This window comes from Gambusia affinis, linkage group LG22, assembly GCF_019740435.1.
Source record: "Gambusia affinis linkage group LG22, SWU_Gaff_1.0, whole genome shotgun sequence".
NCBI classification, from domain to species: Eukaryota; Metazoa; Chordata; class Actinopteri; order Cyprinodontiformes; family Poeciliidae; genus Gambusia; species Gambusia affinis.
Genome location: NC_057889.1, coordinates 2,515,515 through 2,536,294, shown reverse-complemented (window position 1 = coordinate 2,536,294; position 20,780 = coordinate 2,515,515). Strand labels below are relative to the sequence as shown.

Sequence of the window (20,780 nt, the reverse complement as noted above, 5' to 3'; positions counted from 1 at the left end):
TGAACAGGTTAGGAAATTTATATTGGTATATACAAAACATTATATTACTTTTGTGCACAAAATCATTCTTAGATATTGACATCTTAATCCACTCAGTTTTGCCTAATTTGAGCTCCTTTCAGAATGAGCCATCACTGTCACTTTAAATCCAAATAAACTGCAGCTGGCCACGCCCCCCAACTCAACATTTACAAACCAACGTGTTATTATGCAACTGTACATCTTTGAAAAGCAGAATTAGAGCCTCCTGCACAACCAATAAGAATGCAGCAAGTGGTTTCTGAATAAGTCAAAAAAGGTCATGACCAGCAGCCATTGTACTGTGCATATAGCTGAGCAAATGTGCTGGAACTCTGCTAGGGTTCATATCTTCTCAATTTCTTCACCTGTGAAGAAGTGCAACACATTCTGTACCCAGAATGCAATTCAAGCACATATTATGGTATGAGAGAAAAACACCTGATGTGTTTAGACATGGCTCCTCAATTGGAGCTGAGTTTCTAACCCCATAAATGTGAACTTTTTTAGTAACACTGGCTGAATTAGATGATGAGTAATTAATATAATCTGTGTCAGAAAAAAATATATACTTGCAAAAAATTCACTTATATTTGCTACCTGGCTATATTACAAAGGTTTAACCTTTTGTTGCTGCAAGTTCTTATCATCTGTACATCGTTGTGATCTTTAGTCTCTTCTTCCTGCAAAAAACAAACACAGAACTGTGAGGATGAAGCCTGAACAGTCGTACAAACTCATAAATCAGAACTCTCAATGTAAATAAGATAACGTAGAAAAAAACTACGTGATGCAATCATTTGTCTTTCTTACCTCTGGATTTTCAAACGGATGTAGTTCACCTCGTCTGTCAGGAAACCTTTGAACAGCTGATGTTTGAAAACACAAAGTAAGTTTAGTTAGCTGGACTAAAGGTAGGAATATAAAAATAAATTCCTTCTTTGTCGCTTTACCTGGACATGGAGGTGAACTTCTGGCTTGTGATTGGACAGGTTTCCTTTTCCTCGGCACATACAAAGGTGACATATCCCCTCCGATGTGGGCGGGGTCCATACTACGAGAGCCAACCCCTCCACTGAAGAAATCAGCACTGCAAATAGAAATAATGGAAGAAACATTCATGGACTTCAGTTGTTATTACCCAAAATATGCCAGGAATTTTTCTATTTTCTTGGAAAATGTAATTTCTAATTTGAAATTAATTCAGATTGGTTTTTACAATGTTTTGCAATTTTTAAAGAAATGTACCTTGAATTGTGAACCATTAAATAATAATGACACATTATTGAGAGAGAATATACAGTTTGCAAAAGAAAAGAAAACCCAATAAACTAGGAATAAATTTTTTTATGTCAATTTTATATACTTAGTATATATACCTTATATACCTTATAAGATATAGTTCCATGAAAATTTGACAGCCATGTACAAACAGTAATAATAAAAACAAATATTAATTAAATAATCAATAAGGAAAGAAAAGAGTCAAGTTGAAACAGTTGAAAGGAACATTTAACAAAATAAATCAAGTCCAAGGACGGGACCCCGAGGATCTCCATCTGCAAACAGTGCTGCTCCCGCTGATAAATGAAAGGTTCAATCTCCATTTTTTTTTTATGAACAAGAAACTGACTCGAATAAATTAATAAACTATTTTTCTTTCAATCTTTAAATAATTTAAAACAAACAACCCCTAAATTAATAACATTGTCATTAACCGTCCCCAGGATTATGGTGCCCCTATGCAACTTTATATAAAAAAATGACAATATGCAAAGTTTGTTGGTGTCTAAAATATTTAATTACAAAATAAATTAGAAAGAATAAATGTTTTAATGTCTTGACATTCCTTTGATTTGTCATCATATACATTTAAACTGAGAATCATCTTGATTTAAAATCCAATTCCTACTGAAACAAAAAAACATTTCAAAAGATGACACTCATGAGGTGTAGAAAGATTTAGAAAATCCACACTATTCATCGATATAAAGGTTAATTTGTAAAATTATGTCCTCAGAATATTTTTTTTAGTATTTCGGACATTATATTCGCATGTAAATTTAGTAGAGTTAAGAAGGCATAATATTTCTTTCAGGAAAAAGTTGTGATGAATGATGAAAGCCTGATGATTCACTTTCAGCTCCTGTTGTGTTTACACTCTGCATTTGCATCCCATCTGACATGTGAGCTGTTTCTGATGGATGTGCTCATATGAGGCCAGTCTGCTCCGTTTCAACAAAACTAAGATAAAAACGTAAAAGAAAATAGTAAAAAAAATTTAATGAATTTAAGTGAATAGTATGACGTTTTACACTAAACCTGCAAAAAAGATCAATTTTTGCAAAGCTGATAATAAAAAATGATCTCTGGCCACCACCATCTGTGTCAGGGTGGACAAGAGAAAGAAAAAACAAAAAGATTTGGATTTCAGACGACGAAAACGAGTAAAGCAGAGCTTGTGTCAGATATCCGATAAGCGTTTCCCCCCATACTGAGGCTCCACTCCTGACCGCCTTTCATTGTTTCTTAACGGGGTTAGAAATACCAGAGAGCCTACCGTCCTACAGCCCAGTCCCTCTGCAAGGACGGCCAGCCTCCATGTCTTCCAGTCCGGCCTCCTCTGTTGCCTTTTCCCCGGCAGAGCAGCCGCCAGGCGGGCTAACATCAAGGACAGGCCCGGTCCCTGGATGAACACGGAGAAAACCTTAAGCTGTGGCTGCACCTACATATGGACCAGCGCAATAATATACCAGCCACTGGATGCGTGTGTTGTTGAGCGGAACGCCCTCCTCCTGCTGGAGAGAACAAATAAGACCCGCATCTGCTGCTGCGTTCAGGGCCTGCAGGACATACCGCAATGCAAACCCTCCGAGGAGGATTAAGTTTACCGAAAAAAAGAGAAATACATTCTGACTTCAACATTTTCATCTCTGAATTTTGACATTATTGATCTCAGAAAATTAAAGTCCAAATTATGAAAAAAAAAAAAAAAAATCAACTGAATTATGAGTTTTAGTTTAGTTCCTCGCAAACCACCAAACTTTCATGTCAAGTGGTTTTCCACAAAATTAGCCTTAGTTGTGGGTATTTGCATGCATGGCTGTTTATTATATCTGTATAGCCATGTGATGGACTCCACTCCCAATCCTGCACGGATAACGGATAATTTAGATAATGGATGGGTAATATATTTCATCTTCATATATGTTTTTATTCGATTTAATAGAAGAAGCCAAGACAAACTACACAAAACTTTGTCAGTAGCTAAGGGATCACTGTAAATGTAAGAACAAGGAGGAAGTCAAAAACTCTCCTGTCTCATCATTTTCTGTCCGTGTAAAGCACTTTTATATTTAAGTTTAATGTTTATTTTGACCTAAAACTTGTCAAATAAAAACTATTTTTCTTTTCAGAACTTATGTTTGTTTAATAAATTATGGACAGATAATTTGGATCACTAGCTGGAAACTTGATGTTGGACTGAAGGAAAAAGCATCTCTCAGATCCTTTTTCTTAAATGGGCCATACGCTGCAAAATTCACATTTTGCTTGTTTTTGTACTTTGATTTGGATTTTTCCTGCTTATAAAAACAGCCTTAGCACTTAAAAAAACACAAAAAAACACAGGCATGTTTTGCAATAAGTTGTTTTTTGGTGTCTGGAAAATGAGCCGTTTCAAAAATCTTCCAAATGTAATGTCCCAGCCCGTTACCTAGCAACCCTAGCAAAGCCCAAATTGTTACCTAGCAACCCAAGCCTGAGCTCCAGGACGTTTGGTCAGCTGATTTTCACTTCCATATGTGCTGTACAATGGCTGCTGGAATAAAACAAGCAGGTTGCTGTTGACTTCCCATTCAGAAACCACTTCCTGCTTCTTGTTGGTTGTGCACAAGGATCTACTTCTGCTTTTCAAAGATGTACGGTTGCATTATTGTGCATCTGTTTGCTGTTATTTTCATGCGTGACTGTAAATGGCGAGTTGGGGTGTGTGTCCAGCAGTAAAGTGACGGAGGCCCTAAAACAGCTGAAAATAGGCAGGAGTGACTAAAATCTCCTCATCTAAGAATGATTTTATGCAAAAAGTGTAATGAACATGTTTTGTGTGAGCCCATCCTAACCTGTTCAAAGAAGCACAATAGGTCAGCTTTAAGATATAAATTCCAGATACTGTTAATTTTCTAGATATTCATTCTTCTTCTGTTTTCTACATTGCTTTCTTATTTCACTGTAGCACATTTGCAAGAGAGATGCAAACCATTTAGCACAAATCATGATGGGAAAAACATTCAATGGGTTGAATTGTGAAAAAAGAACTTCATGTGGTGTTCATGTTGAGAAGGTTTGTGAAAGTGATTCATTGTTTACCGCTGAAGTTCGAGCGTCATGACAACAGCAGCAGCAGTGAGCAGCACAGAGATCCTGGTTCTCAGATGCTTCTCTGCAGAAGCTGCTCTTATTTTGCTGTCATGTTTAAAATATTTATTTTATTATATTAAACTGATGAAGAAGAATATAAAAAAAAAAACTTCTGGTGGATGTAAAGAATTAAAAATCAACCAGCATATTGTGTCACAGCTATTTTAGTCTTCACTGCTACTTCCCTTTTTCTAAAAATGTTCTCCTCAGGTCAGATATGTAGGCCCGGGGATTTCTTCACATTTTCTCACATACTTTCCACTTCACTGTACCGCAGACTAACTTCCTGTTTCTTCCTGTCACACTCGGTCTACCAGCCCAACCAGCTCCTCTCTACCTTTGTAGTTATTTAGAAGACATGCTCGCTCAAAGTGAAAGTAAAAGTGCTTCTCTAACAGGTTGGAGATTTAGCTTTACTGCAGTGAGGACGAATCAGAAAAACAAGAAACAATCAGGCTGTTTATTCGGTAAATATCTGTAATAGTTTAGGGTAATCCTCATCCGGGGTTCTGAGTCTCGGATGCTTCGAAGAGAAACCACCAAAAGGTATTTTCTGCTTTTTTGACTCAGTCAATGTATGTGCAGAGCAGCTGATTGTACTTTGATTGTAAAGATATACTTAGTTTTTCATACATGTTCATACTTTCATTTTCAAATGTCAAACAGTTCTGACTGACACTTTGTCTCTTTCTTTTTACCCAGAAACATGTTCCAGCAGCGTGAAATTGGTGAGGAGATCTAGTTTACAGATTAAACTCAGAACAGGGACAACACACACAACGTTTTATGCAAATAATGACCGTCTGTTGATGGAACAAAACACACTCAAGCGTCAAGGTTGTTATGAATGACTGTGCCGCTTCCTTCCTGTTTTGGAGGCTTCTGCCGTTTTTTTGGTTTCAGGGTTCAAGCTCGTTAGTTTTCAGCCACAGCAGGCAGCAGGTTCACACAGCACAGTGGCTGTAAAAACCGAGGAACCTTTAAATAATTATACAACCTGTAGATATGACTGAGTATTCTGTATTCAGTTTACAGCTGAAACAGATGATTGGATTACCTCAAACTGATCAGAAAAGCTTCATTTAGGAAAAATAACAAATGTTTGAAGAAGTATTCTATAAATATGATTATGACCTGTTGATGTTTTTCACAATACATATTTAAAACGTCTTTAATTTAGTTTCTATCCTTTGGATAGAAGGTCAATGCAAACAAAAGCTTGCATTCACTGGGTTATATCTTTCTAGTTGAGCAATAATTGAATACTGAAGCTGATCTGTGATATTGACAGAAGTTTAGAGAAATTACAAAAAATTCAGAAAGCTGTGGACGGGTGCAGAAATACAAAAAAAGAATCACACGTTTATTTCAGTTTCCTTTTGATTCAGTGTGTGAATAGATCAGTGAAGCACAAGCAGAAACGAACCCTGAAATGGTGTTTAATTAAGATTAAAGGTTTGCTGTTCAGCCTTGTTTCTGTGTTTTTGCAGACAAGAATTAGCCAGGATTATTAAGCAAGGAGGAAAACGCCCTGTCTCCACACAGCAAACTTAACATCAGTTGAGCTCAACAAATTCTTAGCTGTTTGCCTTATACAGCTCAGAGATGGTGAAAGGTTGAAGATACATTTATTTCTCATTTGTTTCTTGAAATTCTCTTGTTTGCAAACTTATTTCATAATCCACTTTTGGTAAAAAGTCATTGCAGCTCTGGAGTACAAACAGTGAAAAACACAAAAACAGTTTAAAGTACCATAAAAAGTTGGTGTTAATCAGTGTTGGTTCTAACTGAATCTTGTTTCTGTTGATGTTTAGGCTTGGGGAGTAGGTTCTTTGTCTTTGTAGCAGGCAAAACCAACGAGTCTCATCACTCCATCGTTGACCAGCTGAGGAACGCGGATCAAGTTGAAGCTTACTCTCCTGCAGACTGTGACTACGTCCTGGTGATCTGTCCAATCGCGTCACGCGTCCTGACCGACGTCACAGAGGCTCTCAGCAAGGCTCCGAGTAAGACTGCTTCACATTAATGGAAAATATTCACTCATCAGTTTGTGACCTTATGCTAAAGCAGACTTGATTTACACAGCAGATAAATTATCCCAAAAAAAAAAAAAAAAACACCAGAAAGTCCATCTGTTTGTGGCTCAAGACAGAGAAAAAAGGAGTGGCCTAGTCAAAGTACAAAACTAAATCTAATTGAGATAATGTGACATGGCTTTAAAGCAGCACTTCATTATAAAACCCAAATCAAATTAGTGAAAAATGAACCCAATCTGGGTTAAATTTATTTATTAAAACTGTCTGTAAAGAACTGCAGTACAATGTTATTTAAAAAGTGTTTTATGTTCATGTCTTCAGATGATAAACCCATCATTCTGGTGGTGATGCATCACACATTCGACCCAAACCTCATCATAACTGAAAGCAGGAGGCAGGTGCAGCACCAGAACGTCCGTCTCACCGTGGATTACTTTTTCCATCAGAATAAAATCCTCAACTGTAACCGTAATAAAATATCATGGCGTGAAATCCAGATGTTTCTCGGCATTCCAATTACCAGGGTAAATATATTTGTCTCTGATATGTTTTAATGTAATAATGTGCAGTGGAGTGATGACTTTACTCACTTAGTTTTCTGTTCTTTCAGTACTCTCTCCTGAAATCTCTGATTAAAGGTAAATGTGGCAGAAACCATACATTTTTCATTAATTTCAAGGTTTTTTTTCTTCTATCTCACTTCAGTACTTTACTAAAATGTGTAAAGAGTTAATAATAATTACAATTTGACGTGAAGTTCTTAAAAAGCTGATTTCAATCTCAATCCAGTTAAGAGGGTTGATCAAGAAGCAGCAAAACTTGTAAAATTTGTAGAATCAAACACACTTGGAGTTAAGAGAGAAGTGAAAGAAACACAGATGTGTGAAAAATAGATATTTCTAAAAGAAGTGATAAGTGACAGTGTCAAAATTAGCTATCAGAGGAGATTCATTTTACACTTTATTACTGGTTTGTTGTGAAGAGTTGAAGTTAGATCATAAAACAAAACTACATGATATTATAGGATCTGTGTGATGTTTTTATTTGAACTACTTTTCTTCAATGCAAACTAAACCAAATAACTCTTTGTTCTTTTTTCCCTTTAGGTATAAAGAAACGTAAAAATGCCATATTTATTGTCACTGTCCTTGTTGTGTCTATAACTGTTGTCACGACGTCCATCTTCATGGTTGCAGCACATAAATAACCCTGACTTGCATCAACTGACTATATTCTTTCTTTAATCAATTTTTAGTTTGTCTGAAACGTTTTCACAGGATGAAAACGTTATTGTTGGATGAAAAGATGCAAAGGCAGAAAATCTGATCACTTTTTAAAACTGCAACGCAACAAAAGTCTTAATTTCACATTTTTATATCTAAAGATGACCTAATAAATAAATTATCCTTGTAGGTTAATGTAAATGTTTCTTTGGTTTGATTTTATTAATGCATAAAGTTTATGCATTTGGTCACATCACACCTTTGTTAATAAGAACAAATAGAAAGTCTTTAAACGCCTCCGACCGCTGCAGATTTTTTACTTAAACTAAATGGATATCTGCAGTATTTATATTGGTTTTTACCTAAATGAAGAAGGAAAATTAAAAATTTAGTGAAAGTTTTCTCTGTGTTTAATTTTTTGCATTATTATTTGGGTTTGACAGGAAGTAGAAGCGGTTTCATAATTAGTTTTTGTTCTCGGTTCCAGTAAAAAGCCGAGACATCCAGAAAGCATGTGAATGTTTCACCTGTATCTAAATGTTATTCTTAAATTAAAAAGAAATTAAAGTTGTAAAGTTATGCTTGCAGTGGTTATTCTATTATTTCATTTCCTTCTCACAACTCAACTCCTCCTGCAATAAAAGCAAAATAAACAGTATTAAAATTATATTTTTATACTATAAAAATGTACCACAATGATGCAAATTCTTGACATTATTGTTTAAGAACATAATTTAATACCAACTTGATGTAGGACTTGTTGGAGCATTTTTTGTCTCAGTGTTGGATGATGAGGCAAAATCGACTCACTACTTCTGTCATTATTATGCAGTTTGTTTGCATCATAATGCATTAATTTATTTATGTTGCACTTTTAAAAACAGGTTGAAATCTGAACCAAAGTGCTGTACAGAAACAACTACACAATACAATAAGTTGATCAAAAGAGAAAGAGACAAAAAAACAATACAAAAACATAATGAGTAACAGTAATAAGTAAATTTCTAGAATTTCTAGAAAAGTAAAGTTCTAGAAACGGATTTAAAATGACCCAGTCTGTGGGCAGATCTAATCTGGACAGGCAGTTTATTCCAGAAAACGGGAGCAGCAACGGCGAAACCATGATCTCCTTTTCTCTTAAGTCGAGTCCGAGGGACTTTCAACAGCAGCTGATTATTTTGTCTTAAGGTTCTGGACTCAGACTGAAGTTTCAAAATATAGTGAACAAATCAGGTCCAGGAAATAAACCTTTTCTTGTCATAAAAAATAGATTTTTGTTGAATAGAAAATGATGCAGAAGCATCACAACCACAAGCATTTGGCTTAGAAGAAGCAAGAAATGTTTCAGCCACAAGGTGGCACTGTAGTTTTTGTAAATGCAGTATTGTACTAACTCATTTCCTTCCTATATATTTTTAATCCAGGAAACTAGTTAATCAAGCTTGAAAACAACCTTTGACACGTTAGACTGAGTGAAAAACAGAAGTTTATTTAATCCCATTTCAGAAATATAACAGATCATTAAAACATATTCAATGTTACCCTAAAATATATTAAATGAAACATTTAATTAACTCCTACTCTGTTTATAATTATGCCTTTACATCATCATGTTGTAACAGAATAAATGTGAATAAATCATCAACCCAGAAACATTTGCATCTGAATAATTTCACTTCAAGGTTTTCAGGACATCAACACTCCACCTGGTTGTTTTTACGAACCAATACAATAATCACCAGCACAACTATCTCTATAAACAAAATTACACCCAAAATTTTCAGCTTTTTTGTTGTTACTAAATTCTTCAACCCTGAAAAAAAGGACATGCAGTTTATATTTCACATATAATTTTATCAGAAAAATCAGAGCATAACCAGTTGGACGAGAAACAAAGTTTCTACTTACATTCTCCAGTGTTTTGAAAGCCGATCTGAAAGAAACAAATGGTAAATTGACAATATTTAGCTTCCAGTTTACTGCATGGATCATTTCCAATATGTTTAATAATTTAGATACCAATTGGTTGGAACGTCCAAGATGATTCTGGATCTGAGCCCATGATTTAATATTGCAGCTAGAATCGAGGAGATGCTCGTTACAAAACAGAAAATCCACAGTCAGGACGACGTTCAAGTCATGCACTTGTCTGCTGCTTTCTGCGAAAGCCAGGTTTCTGTCGTTGGTTTCATGCAACACAAGCAGAATCACTGGTTTATTGGCTGAAAGGGAAAAAATTGAGACAAAAAAGATAAATAAAAAAATTATCACCTTTTTGCAAAACAAACCAATTTTGATACAGCTGAAAAAGCACCTCATCCTATTGCCAAAACATTTTAGTGGAAAGAAAGAGGCTTTTCAAAATGTCAAATTGTGCAGTTACATGGTCAAGGGAAATGTTGGTATTGACAAAGTTTTGCTCACATTTGCAATGGACAAACAGCTGATGTGTTGTATTTCTGTACAAACTTATTTTCCAACCCGTTAATGAAACTATGGCTGAAAGTGAGCGACTTACGTTCGCTTTGCTTGAGTTTAGTAATATGAATATCTTACCAGGAACTTTGGCCAGGACTCTACTGATGTCTGCTGCAACACGGGACACAATGCGGTAGAAAACCAGGAAGTAGTCACAGTCTTCAGGAGAGGAAACTTTAGTTTGGCCGATGTCTCTAATCATTTGTACAAGGCATCTCTGAGCTCCAGTTTCTACTCCCTCAACAATGACAAAAAACTTTTTCCCCATCTCTGCTGCAGAATGAAAGACATTATGTAAAACCTTCACACATAAACACTGAAGGAGCTTCAGAAATGTTTTACGAGACAAAAATCTTCCTTTTTCTCACATAATTTTAAACTTTGTATAGATCTGCATTAACCTGTCATTTTTAGTTCTTATGCTTGTATTCTGTGATTGCAGCTGAGATATATCTGCTCTTTTACTTCATTTTCAGAGTCCTTATTCAACAGAGATTTGCAGATGTTGTTGTCTTTATCTTTTGTAGCAGGTGAAAACAGACCAGACCTGTTATTGCTCATCATGCCTGAAATCTAAAACATAAAGTTCAGCTGAGCATTAAGAGCAGAACTGCTTCATAGACAAAACTCCCCACTTTACTGCAAACTAGACACCAAAAAAGAAAAGAAAAAGATTTTCTCTTATGAGGTGAAATGTTTTTAAGCTATTTTTCATTTAAAAACATGACCTGGGTAAGAGGCTGCTAAAACACCAAGGACTGAAATAAAAAATGTTGCAAAATTGAACATTTTATCAGTTGGTAGAAACTCACACATATGATTCTGAGCATAAACAAAACTGTGGCAGGAAACAGATATAATACAGTACAGGTAAGCAGTTTTGAATTTAAAAAAAGCATTTAGAAGATTTTGTTAGTTAACAACTCACCTCACAACTTGTTCATTAAATGTTCCAATGCAGTTTAAAAACCAGAAATCCTCTGACTGCCTGAAATAGTTTCAGTTTTGACTCGAGCAGAAAGCTGCTCTACAAGTTTCTCTCAGCAGATGAGAATCTACGCAGCAGGTGCATTGAATCTTATTGGATGGCAGAGTTATGTGGAATGCATTAAAAATCCACTATCAATAATATTTACCATCACAATATTGTTCACAGAGAAGATCAGATTCTTGTTTCATTCTGAAAACTTTGGAAACTTAAACAGGTAGAAAACAGTTCTACACTATGGGCCTGAGGCTGGCCCTAATAGAGATAAACATTTTAGTAAATTTGAAACTAATTTGACTTCTGGATCAGATTACTGGTCAGACTGAAGAAGATAGACAGATGAGTAAATGGAAGTATAAACAGGAAGTATTGCACATTCAGTAAATGGTGAGGTACCCAGTGGAGGTGGTTTTTAAAGTGATTCCTTTTCAGAGACTTTAACCTCAACTGCACAGGGTGGGAAGGAGATATCAGTATCAACAAACTGAGTAACTAATCATCTTTAAGTCATCATATTTTCCTTATTTCACACAGATATGAGTCAGATTATCTCAAATACACAAATGAAGCAGATAAAACAAAGAGGTTCATGACTGAACTTCTTTAGCTCATCTTGGACCTTTTTAAACTGTGGTGATGAAATAAACATTTTAATATCTTTATCTCTCCACAGGGACATGTCTGAGGTAAAATATGCAGGTAAGAAATTGTTTTGTTCTTTTTAGTAGACAATGTGACTAACAACATATATCCTGAATATCTAACACTCTTCCCTTCAGCAATTTAAGGAGTAACACTGTTTTATGGCTCCAGATTTTGAGCAAACTGTAAAATATGTAATATGCTTCACTGAACACCAGCATAAAGTTGCTGTGATAGTAAATATGTGTAATTATCTGGTAGGTACGAAAGCACCCAGCCTTTTTTATTCCACACCATGTTTGATATTGACAGGAATGAATTTGCACTGAGAAAATGAAATAAGTGGCTCTGCATAATAAATGTACACAAGAACTAAAGTATTTGACTGAGCAGCTGCAACAGAGTAATTATTTCAAAATACATATATAATAGCTAGCTATAAAAACAAATATGTTTTCTTCTATTGATTCTATATTGTTATAAGTAATATTATTCATTTAATCCATTGCAGATATTTTCATGGGCAAGTGTAAACACTGAGTTAGGTCAGCAGCAGCAGTTTATTTGGATTTAAAGTGACAGAGGCCCTAAAATGGCTCATTCTGAAAGGAGCTGAAAATATGCAGAAACTAGCAGATTCAAATCTCATCATCTAAGAATGATTTTCTGCATAAAATTGTAACAAACATGTTTTGTATATCTAATCGATTTATCCAAACCTGTTCAAGGAAGCATGATAGGTCACCTTTAACCGTCTGTTTATTTATTAACCATCTGTTTATTTCTTTTCTTAACCATGACGCCATTGAAATCCATTTCATTTTGCTTCCAGATTCTACTCCACAATCTGAGCTCTGCTGTGCTCACCACTTGATGACAGCCCTGCCTGGAGCAGAGGAGGTCTGATGTGCTGCAGACTGATTAGTGGGGTCACACCTCTGGCCTTAAAAGGCGAAGCAGAATACCAGCAGCAGAAGACCCCTCTAAAAATATCTCTGGCTCTGAATGCCACGTGAATGCACCAGCACCAATTAGGTTTACAGTTTCTCAGCTGGCAGTTGAATTTTTCCATCAAACTCATGGAAAAAATGTTACATTAAAAGATATTAACACCTTGGACACCTTGTGGTCACATGGTGCAGCAACGCGGGCCGGTTGGGTAAAGTTACCTCTCCTCTCTTCTCTTCTGCCTTTTGCTTGGATCACTGCAGCGGTCCCAGTGGTCAGTCTAATTCTGTCTGAGCTGGTCGGGTGGAGGAGGGGGATTGCTGTATCTGCAATCCCAGGCCCAACCTGCCAAAGGGCAAAGACACTGACTGTCTAAACTTGGTCTCTGTCACTCTGTCTCTCCTGCCTTTTCCTCTCGTGTAGCATTAAAGACAAACGTTAGAAAATATTTGGACTTTTTGTCCGTCTGATAAAAGAAAGGAAGTTCTAATTTTTGAGAGTCTTGGCTTCAGAGTTTTTTATGCTGGAATACCCCGTCGGATCAAATCGTTCAGAGTGAGAAAAATCCCAATGTTTTGTCTTCATGGAAACATAATCTGCCGAAGGATCGCCTTTTCAGAAGGATTTTAATTCTGGAAGTATGACTGAAGCAGCTGAAGGTAAAGTTTTATCTCAGTTTGAGAAATCCTCCTTCTGTATTTTGCTCTGGCAAAAGTTTTGTTGTTTGTAAATTAAACTATGGGTGTCCAAATTGTGGCCCCAACTGCATTTTAATTCAACAATTTTGGCCCACATGACAAAGATGTTTGGACATTAAACTTTTCAATTTAAGAAGTGTTTTATAAAGAAGCAGCTGGCAGCTCTTTGTAGATCTCTGAGACATTTCTGAGACATGTAGGACCCAGTCACTATCAACACTGTCGCCAATAATCATGTCACCTGATACTGCATGACATTACTTTTTCTTATTTTACCAGATTTAGTCAATGTCAGTAATTAAGCTTATTTTTGAAACTACAGTTCACTCCTGTTTGCAGATCACAAATTTGTGCAATAAGCCTTAAGATACTGTCATAATTAAATAGGAAAAATCCAACCTTTGAGAAAGTACATTTATTTTGTGGTCAAAAGAGATCCAAAATTAAGAATTACATGCTCAGCAGTGAGACATTTAATCTACTAATCAATTCTTATGAAATGTTATGAAAGTGTTTCTTTAATTACTTTTTTGGTTTTTATTGTTGTCGTGTGAACCTTTGACAACATGCTTTGGAGAAGAAGTTTGACTACCAAAACATGGCTGAAGAGTTCCTGTTTGAAAATGAATTTCTTCACTATTGTCACATCATAGCACACAATAAGTCAGGCTCACTTGAAACTTAAATTCAAAGTTTACTCTGAATTCCTCCTAGAAATGCCAACATATGAGAAATTTTCTTCTAAGTTTCCAATTTTACTGCTTAATCAGATGATTATATTGCGTCTGAATGATTACAAACTAACTAAATGGATCTTGGTGATGAACTACAAAGCAAAGACTCATGGGATAACTTTGAGTCAAGTAGCATTTAAATGTAGGCTATATTTTTGCCATAAATGTTACAAAACTGCAAAAATAATGGCTCTCATTAGATTGGATTACAAGTTCAAATTTATTTATTTTTGCTGCAGAATTTTAAATTGCAGATGGAAAAGCTGAAATGACTGATGCTGCAGACAGATGAAAAAGCAAATGTGCAGCTATAGATCTTGAATCTTATTTCGTTAAAAATTGATCTTAATAAATTGAACCTCCAGATAACTGATTAAATTTGAACTGAATCTTGAAATTAACATGCACTGAAATATTTCTTCCTCATATCTCATCATTATCCATGACAAAAGCTCTTAAATATTATCTGAAGATTTTAAAGCAACAGTTTCAAAGAGTTAATGGATCAATTTTTTGGTGAAAAACAGAATGTCTGACAGAAAATAATAAACCTAATATTTTATCCCAGACTGAACCTCGGGTTTTTCCTCACATAGATTAATAATATTGACAAATAGATAAAATAGTTATTCGTCTATTTGTAGCAATGCATTTTGTTGTATTTATAGTAATATTTAATCATTTCCTCAGGCTTACTTTGACAACACTGCAGACAATCTTAGCTGGGCTATAATGGATACCTGGTAGGATTGTAGAAACCATAGATGGAGACAGATCAGCTGTAAACTGGAGGATTCATGTGTGGATGACTGAACAAGCCTTTTAAAGCAGGTTTCAGAAACTGGTGCTCATCCAAGCTCGCATGAAAAGGCCAGAGGTTAAGAGGTCATCTGAAAACAAAGACACTGATTTCAGGATCTTTAACTATAAATGTCAACACATCAATCAGTCACACTGACAATCACATTGAAACAAGCCTTAAATTATTTTCTGTTGTGGTTGTAAAAAACCCCAAAAATGATGGAATTGATACTATTAATGAAAAAATACAAACACAGCAGTATGAAGGGAAAAGTGCATTGGACCAGCAGGAATAAAACACTAGGAACCAATAGACTGAAGGAAAATGAGCAGCTTTAGTACTTTGGAGCTTGATTGCTGGATCACGAACACATGGCTGAGTGTAAACAAGGTTCAGCTGAGAGGAGAGACCAGGCAGGCAGACTGAGGGAGAGAGAGAGGAGCAGGGAGTAAACAATAAACAAACAGAAAAATAACAAAATGCAAAAGAATGACTAACCAAAGAAAGAACCAAACTAAGAAAAGCACTAAAAAACTCAAACAATCCAGGATCCTGACATTTTCATCTGAAGAACCTTACAAATATTATATAGTCTCATTGAAAGAAGATAAGATTAGAAAATATTCTTTAAAATAATACATAATCCAACACCAAGAAGTACTCTGGAATCACATCAGAACTGCTGGACAACATTTGAGTCGGTGATGCAAAAACATCAAAAAGATGTAGGAGTCTGAATAAATATTTATTTTTCTTATAAAAACACAATCTGTTATGAATTGATTTGTACACTAAGCCATCCACCTGCATCCTCCCTCAAAACACAGCATTCACACGCTGTAGCTGTAGCTGGTGTCCAGACTCGATCAGTGGGAATGGGAGCAGAGCGTGGATTGTGGTTTGTGTTCAGAGCTGCTAAGCTTTCTTAGTCAGCAGTAATGAAGAAGCTTGCAGTCGCCGCCAGCAGTGAGCTGAGGAGAGTCAACAGGTGGCTTCAGCTGGTCTGACAGACACACAGCAGCATAAACCACTGATTGGGACACCGCCAGGAAGCCATGATCCATTTTACAGCAGCCAAAATGCAAATTAAAGACGTCTAACTGGTGAATAAAACAGAGGGAAACTACAACTGCCTCGTACCTAATCTCTAACTTTCTTTCCTAATTAGAAAAACAAAACAAAGGAAACCAAAACAAAAAAAATACAGCTAGAAGCAAATGTGAATTAAAGTAAAGCACAATGCAAAATACTGAAAATCTGTACAAAAACCCTGGATTGTAAGAAAAAAAAAAGCTCATTTGCATGACGGGGTATTCAATCCAGGCTAAGAAAATAAAAATAGTAAAATTCAGAGAATAAAGCCATAATATTACGAGAATAAAGTTATTATATTATTCTGGTAATATAGAGATTTTATTCTACTTAGATTCTTATATATTCTGACTTTATTTTGAGAATATATTATTAATTTATTCCTGCATTATTTTGACTTCATTCTTGTAATATTGAGACTTTATTCTGGTAATATTACTACTTTATTTTCTGACTTTATTATCAAAATATTCCGAGTTTATTCTTGTACAACTTCATTCTCATACTACAACTTTATTCTATTATTATTTTGATTATGTTCTCATAATCAACTTTTTTTCTTGTAATATTACATCATTCTTCTTACTTTATTTGTTTTTCTTATTTGTTTTTATTTATTTGTTTTTCTTCAAAAAAACTGCCAAATATACAACAATAACAAAATATATTATGATGTGCAAAAGGTAGGATCCCAATGAAAAGCCAAAGTTTTCAATAAAAATAAATAAATAAAAAACAAAGAACTTTTGTAGAATAACTGTGGGGATGAGGAGCAAAGATCAGGAAATTGATCTTTCGCTGAGTTTCTGATCAGTTGCAGGAAACTGATGAGTTGCTCAGAAAAGGTGGAGAATCCACAGAGAACAATGCAGAAATGAAGAAATAGACACACTGAGGAGGATGACATGAGAACCAGGAGAGCTAATCACAGGTGAGTAGATGCAGCTGGTGAAGGGAACAGGCAGAAATTAATAAGGAAATAAGGAACAGCTGTGAAGGGGAGCAGAATGGCAGACTGAAGGAAATTATGAGTCATAAGTAAAGCAGAGAAAACTTCATGGAAAAATAACTAAACTTGACTTCAATAGTAAACAGAGAGAAGCACTAATCTAAGGAAACAAACATATAAACTAACAGAAAGAATAAACTAAAATAGAAGATCTAACTAAATAATAAGAAAGTGATCACAAACCAGAAGCACAAATAAAATTAAAATGTTCAAACATCTGACAAGGTCTGATGCTTAAGAGATGCTTTCTTCTTTTTGTTTAGAATCTCTGTTTATTCTAATGTACATTAAATGGTTAATAACATCCTGAATTTCTCCATCATAATTTCTATAACCTTTGTTACAACAGGGACCAGAATAAAAGAGAATAAAATCACTGATTGCTTTTTTAACTACTTTTTGCCTCATGTGATCCAGCAGATATTTTTGATATTATGTCCTTTATTTTTTGATTTGACTATTTTTTTTCTTCAGCTCGATCGTCAGTGACAACCACCATGGTCATTGACGGGAAGGCCGGAGAGGCCGGCTCGACGACTCTCCGGTCGTCAAAGAAAATGTTTACAGATGACCTCTACTCTACGTTCAGCTCCCCTCTGGCCTGGATCCTGGTTCTGGCACTAATCATCACCTGGACATGCGTCTTCATCATTATGTTTGATTTGGCCGACTATAAGACCATTGCAGGTAAAAGAAGAATGGTGAATATTTGGTAAATTCTGATGTTGAACTTATTGAATATTTCTTCTTATTTGATTCTCTGTGGTTCATCCATTATTTTAAATCTAGAATTTTAGAGATTTTGATATTTTTGTTTTCAGTTTGACTTCACCTTTCTTTAGAAAGTAGTCACAAACTAAACTCTGTGGTATGTTGTTTGGCACTTTAAGTAAGACTAAAGCAATTTTAAAAACTGCATAAAAACGCTTTACAATTATTGCATTTCTGAATATATTGTTTTTAAGCTTTAATGTTTGGAATTATGTGAAAACATAGTTTATTTGGGTATAAAGGAAGAAATAAATATTTTCTTTTAGTCTTTATTGTATGTTTTATCCTTAAGTTTTTGCTAACTTCAGGGAGAAACTGGCAATTTTAATATTTGCAGAAAAAATTCCCCTGGAAATTTTCTTCAGTTTTATCATATTAAAGCCATTAAATTAGGCTGTGTAGTCTCTCAGCATTGTTTATTATATCTGAATAATAAATGAATAATATTATTCAAATAATATTATTTGAATAATTGTATTATAACAGAGTTATCTATTCTAACACTACTATTGAAAATCTCCCACCATTCATCTCTAACAGAAAGACTCACAAGAAACTGATTTTGGTTAGTTATTTCATTTCATTTTAATTTACACTGACAGCGTAATGCAAATTAATGTACACATCAATAATAATGTTTGTAAAAGCTATAATAATCAGATTTATTATTGAAAAAGACTGGATGCATGTAAAACCTTACCATCATGTTGGTTTTACTTTCCTTTCTCACTAAAGGTTTTTACTCATCATCACTGTTTTTCATCCAACCAGATCGCCCTCCTGCTGGGATCAGGAAGGTTTTAAAGAGTTCAGGGCGCAGAGGCAAGACTTCTCACCTGCAGCTAACTTAGCAGATCCCTAATGCTTCTTCTAAAACTACTAATGGCTTCATATAACATCAAAACATAGCTGTTTACAGATTAGTCCCTCTGTTTTTAAAAGAAGATGCATTTGCAAGCAGTTTCTGGTGCTTTAGCAGGATTCTGGATGTTTAGCTTCAGTGGAAGAAATGGATATTTGCCTGTCCTGATTTTGTGCATTTGCTCACATACAAAGAAATGAACAGTCTCTAGTTATTGTGGTAGTGAGTTTTAATTTAGAGAGACAGAATGAAACCGCTCCAAAAGAAGGAGGCGGACTATAGCGCAAGGAACTCTGGGTAAATACAACCAAAACAAACGCTAGCTAGAGCCTAAAGCTAGTGTGAGAAATGGCTGGTTGTCTTTTGGTTAGAGAAAAAACAAATCCCGCAACCGCTAAAATATGACGCCAATCCATTTTTATTTTCATTTTGTGAATCAGGCAGTTCCTCGGTGTCTTCTTTAGAGGTTTTTGTGGTTCAGTGGTTCTTGGTGCAGCGCCACCACAGGTGAGGAGGGGAACAGATTTTTCAACTAAAATAATGGCATAGTAATTATTGACTGTTCATTAGTTTGTAAGTTGGCAAACTATTGAATAATAATCTGTACAGTCATATTAAGATTATTTTACAATGTTCTGTAGAGGGAGGAGTACATTGACTGCATTGTTTTCTGATGTTTGCAGTTTATTTCCTGAACTTTTCTGGTTCAAACATTCACAAAATCCATGAATGAAGTTTGATCTGAAAACAGAAACTATGGATTTTTGAAATAATTGAACTTCAGATGAGCTTGATTCCAATTAGTTGCATTAATTATCGATTTCTGATTAGGCTAATCGAGCTCCTCTGAAATCCCTGTTATGTATAAAGCAGTTTCTGACTGAAGCTGAAGGCTGAAGATTTGAAGGATTTCTGAAATGCTTCTTTATGCAGCATTATGTCGGAATGCGTCCTGAGGAAGTTAAACTGGAAGATGGGTTACCCTTACCTCCTGTGACGTTTTAGGATCCATTTCTTAAAAGTTCTTGCTGCCCCACTTTCAGTTTAACCCCTCAAAGTGGATCTATGTCTGTCTTGAAGAAAATATTTAATTATACAGAAACTCTTATTGTTTGAAATTATTCAATTTAGTTACAATGTTGATAAATATAAACTAAAATCTTTGTGTTTTTGCCTTGTTGACCTCTGTACTCCACCAGGAGGTCTCAGTAAGTTCGGTTCAGATCCTGTGAAGGTGGTGAATGATGCTGTGGATGAATCAACAAACATTATTAGCGCCATGTTCCGTTTCACTGCGAACCTCATTGCTCCAGACGAAGAAGAAGGTACACTGAGTTCTTCAACACACAATTACACATTGCATTTGAATAAAAATAGGAATTATATTTTGTCTTATTCAAGCATGTTTGAAAAAGAGTGATTATAGATTTATTTTATGATCAAATTTTCAACACATTCATGTACATGTTTTTTTTTTTTTATCTTCCTCTGCAGGAATGTTGTATGCAGTGAGGAAAAAAGGTTTGTTCTACAGCAGCTTCATAGAGAATCATTCTTCCTCAATCCTACGGCAAACTTTGCCTTCTGTGTTCATTTTTTGTGTAGCACAAACAAATGGAAGATCTACTTCAATTCAATATTTTTAAACTGCTTGAGTAAGAACTTCTTAAGAGGAGCAGGGAATTAACATCAGATTTTGATTTTAAAAGAAATTTTATGCAATCACAATATGAGTATATGTTTTTGTAAAGTTTTATTGAAAAATGGAATGTGGCAAATTATAAATGGAAAATTTTTGATGGGATTCAGAAAGTAGCAGATTTTTGCACGTTTTCAATTTCTAATTCATTTTTGGAGACAGACTCTACGTCGTTTTGTTTGGAAGGCCTCCCTGCCATCACCCTAATCTAACCTTCTGGCTTCTAGAAAGATCTGGTATCAGATTCAAGTCTGTTTAAGAAGAAATGTGGTAAAATTAAGATTAAAATTGAACTTAGCTTCTTGAAATTAAAATCTAATAAAGTTGAAGAACTACAGGAAAACATTCACATCTAGGATCC

The 20,780-nt window shown here is 35.1% G+C and overlaps 3 protein-coding genes across 9 annotated transcripts in view; 2 read left to right on the top strand and 1 right to left on the bottom strand.

The window, feature by feature from the left end:
• znf512 (zinc finger protein 512) overlaps positions 1-17,555 on the bottom strand; it is a 24,944-nt gene extending 7,389 nt beyond the window's left edge. Inside the window, exons 1-5 of the mRNA XM_044106391.1 lie at positions 14,925-17,555; positions 2,579-2,704; positions 972-1,108; positions 832-887; positions 619-701 (exon numbers count right to left, since the gene is read on the bottom strand). Coding sequence (XP_043962326.1) covers positions 619-701; positions 832-887; positions 972-1,071 — 239 coding nt within the window. The 5' untranslated portion in view covers positions 1,072-1,108; positions 2,579-2,704; positions 14,925-17,555. The remainder of the gene's footprint in view (positions 1-618; positions 702-831; positions 888-971; positions 1,109-2,578; positions 2,705-14,924) is intronic.
• On the top strand, positions 4,726-8,275 carry si:ch211-245h14.1 (uncharacterized protein LOC563420 homolog). 2 transcript variants are annotated; one of them, XM_044106392.1, is made up of 6 exons: positions 4,726-4,983; positions 5,140-5,165; positions 6,252-6,443; positions 6,795-6,997; positions 7,084-7,111; positions 7,580-8,275. In XM_044106392.1, the coding sequence occupies exons 1-6, from the start codon at positions 4,958-4,960 to the stop codon at positions 7,678-7,680; spliced, it is 576 nt and encodes a 191-aa protein (XP_043962327.1). In that variant the 5' UTR covers positions 4,726-4,957; the 3' UTR covers positions 7,681-8,275. The 2 variants fall into 2 exon arrangements, with proteins under 2 accessions (XP_043962327.1, XP_043962328.1); XM_044106393.1 differs by lacking the exons at positions 4,726-4,983; positions 5,140-5,165 and adding an exon at positions 5,191-6,052.
• LOC122825196 (triadin-like) overlaps positions 13,084-20,780 on the top strand; it is a 25,565-nt gene continuing 17,868 nt past the window's right edge. For 5 of the 6 annotated variants that reach the window (XR_006369595.1, XM_044106387.1, XM_044106386.1 and 2 more), the window contains exons 1-5: positions 13,084-13,411; positions 17,562-17,774; positions 18,630-18,680; positions 19,920-20,045; positions 20,215-20,241. Coding sequence is in view for 5 of the 6 variants with exons in the window: in XM_044106387.1 (XP_043962322.1) it covers positions 13,393-13,411; positions 17,562-17,774; positions 18,630-18,680; positions 19,920-20,045; positions 20,215-20,241 (436 nt within the window). In the remaining variant the exon portion in view is untranslated. The remainder of the gene's footprint in view (positions 13,412-17,561; positions 17,775-18,629; positions 18,681-19,919; positions 20,046-20,214; positions 20,242-20,780) is intronic. The other variant, XM_044106385.1, reaches the window with a different exon arrangement.

Bases quoted from the DNA above. Each gene is read 5' to 3' on its own strand.
- si:ch211-245h14.1 (XM_044106392.1), top strand. From the start codon at position 4,958: ATGCTTCGAAGAGAAACCACCAAAAG. The intron at 4,984-5,139 runs GTATTTTCTGCT...CTTTTTACCCAG, and splicing joins CGAAGAGAAACCACCAAAAG to AAACATGTTCCAGCAGCGTG. The intron at 6,444-6,794 runs GTAAGACTGCTT...TCATGTCTTCAG, and splicing joins GGCTCTCAGCAAGGCTCCGA to ATGATAAACCCATCATTCTG.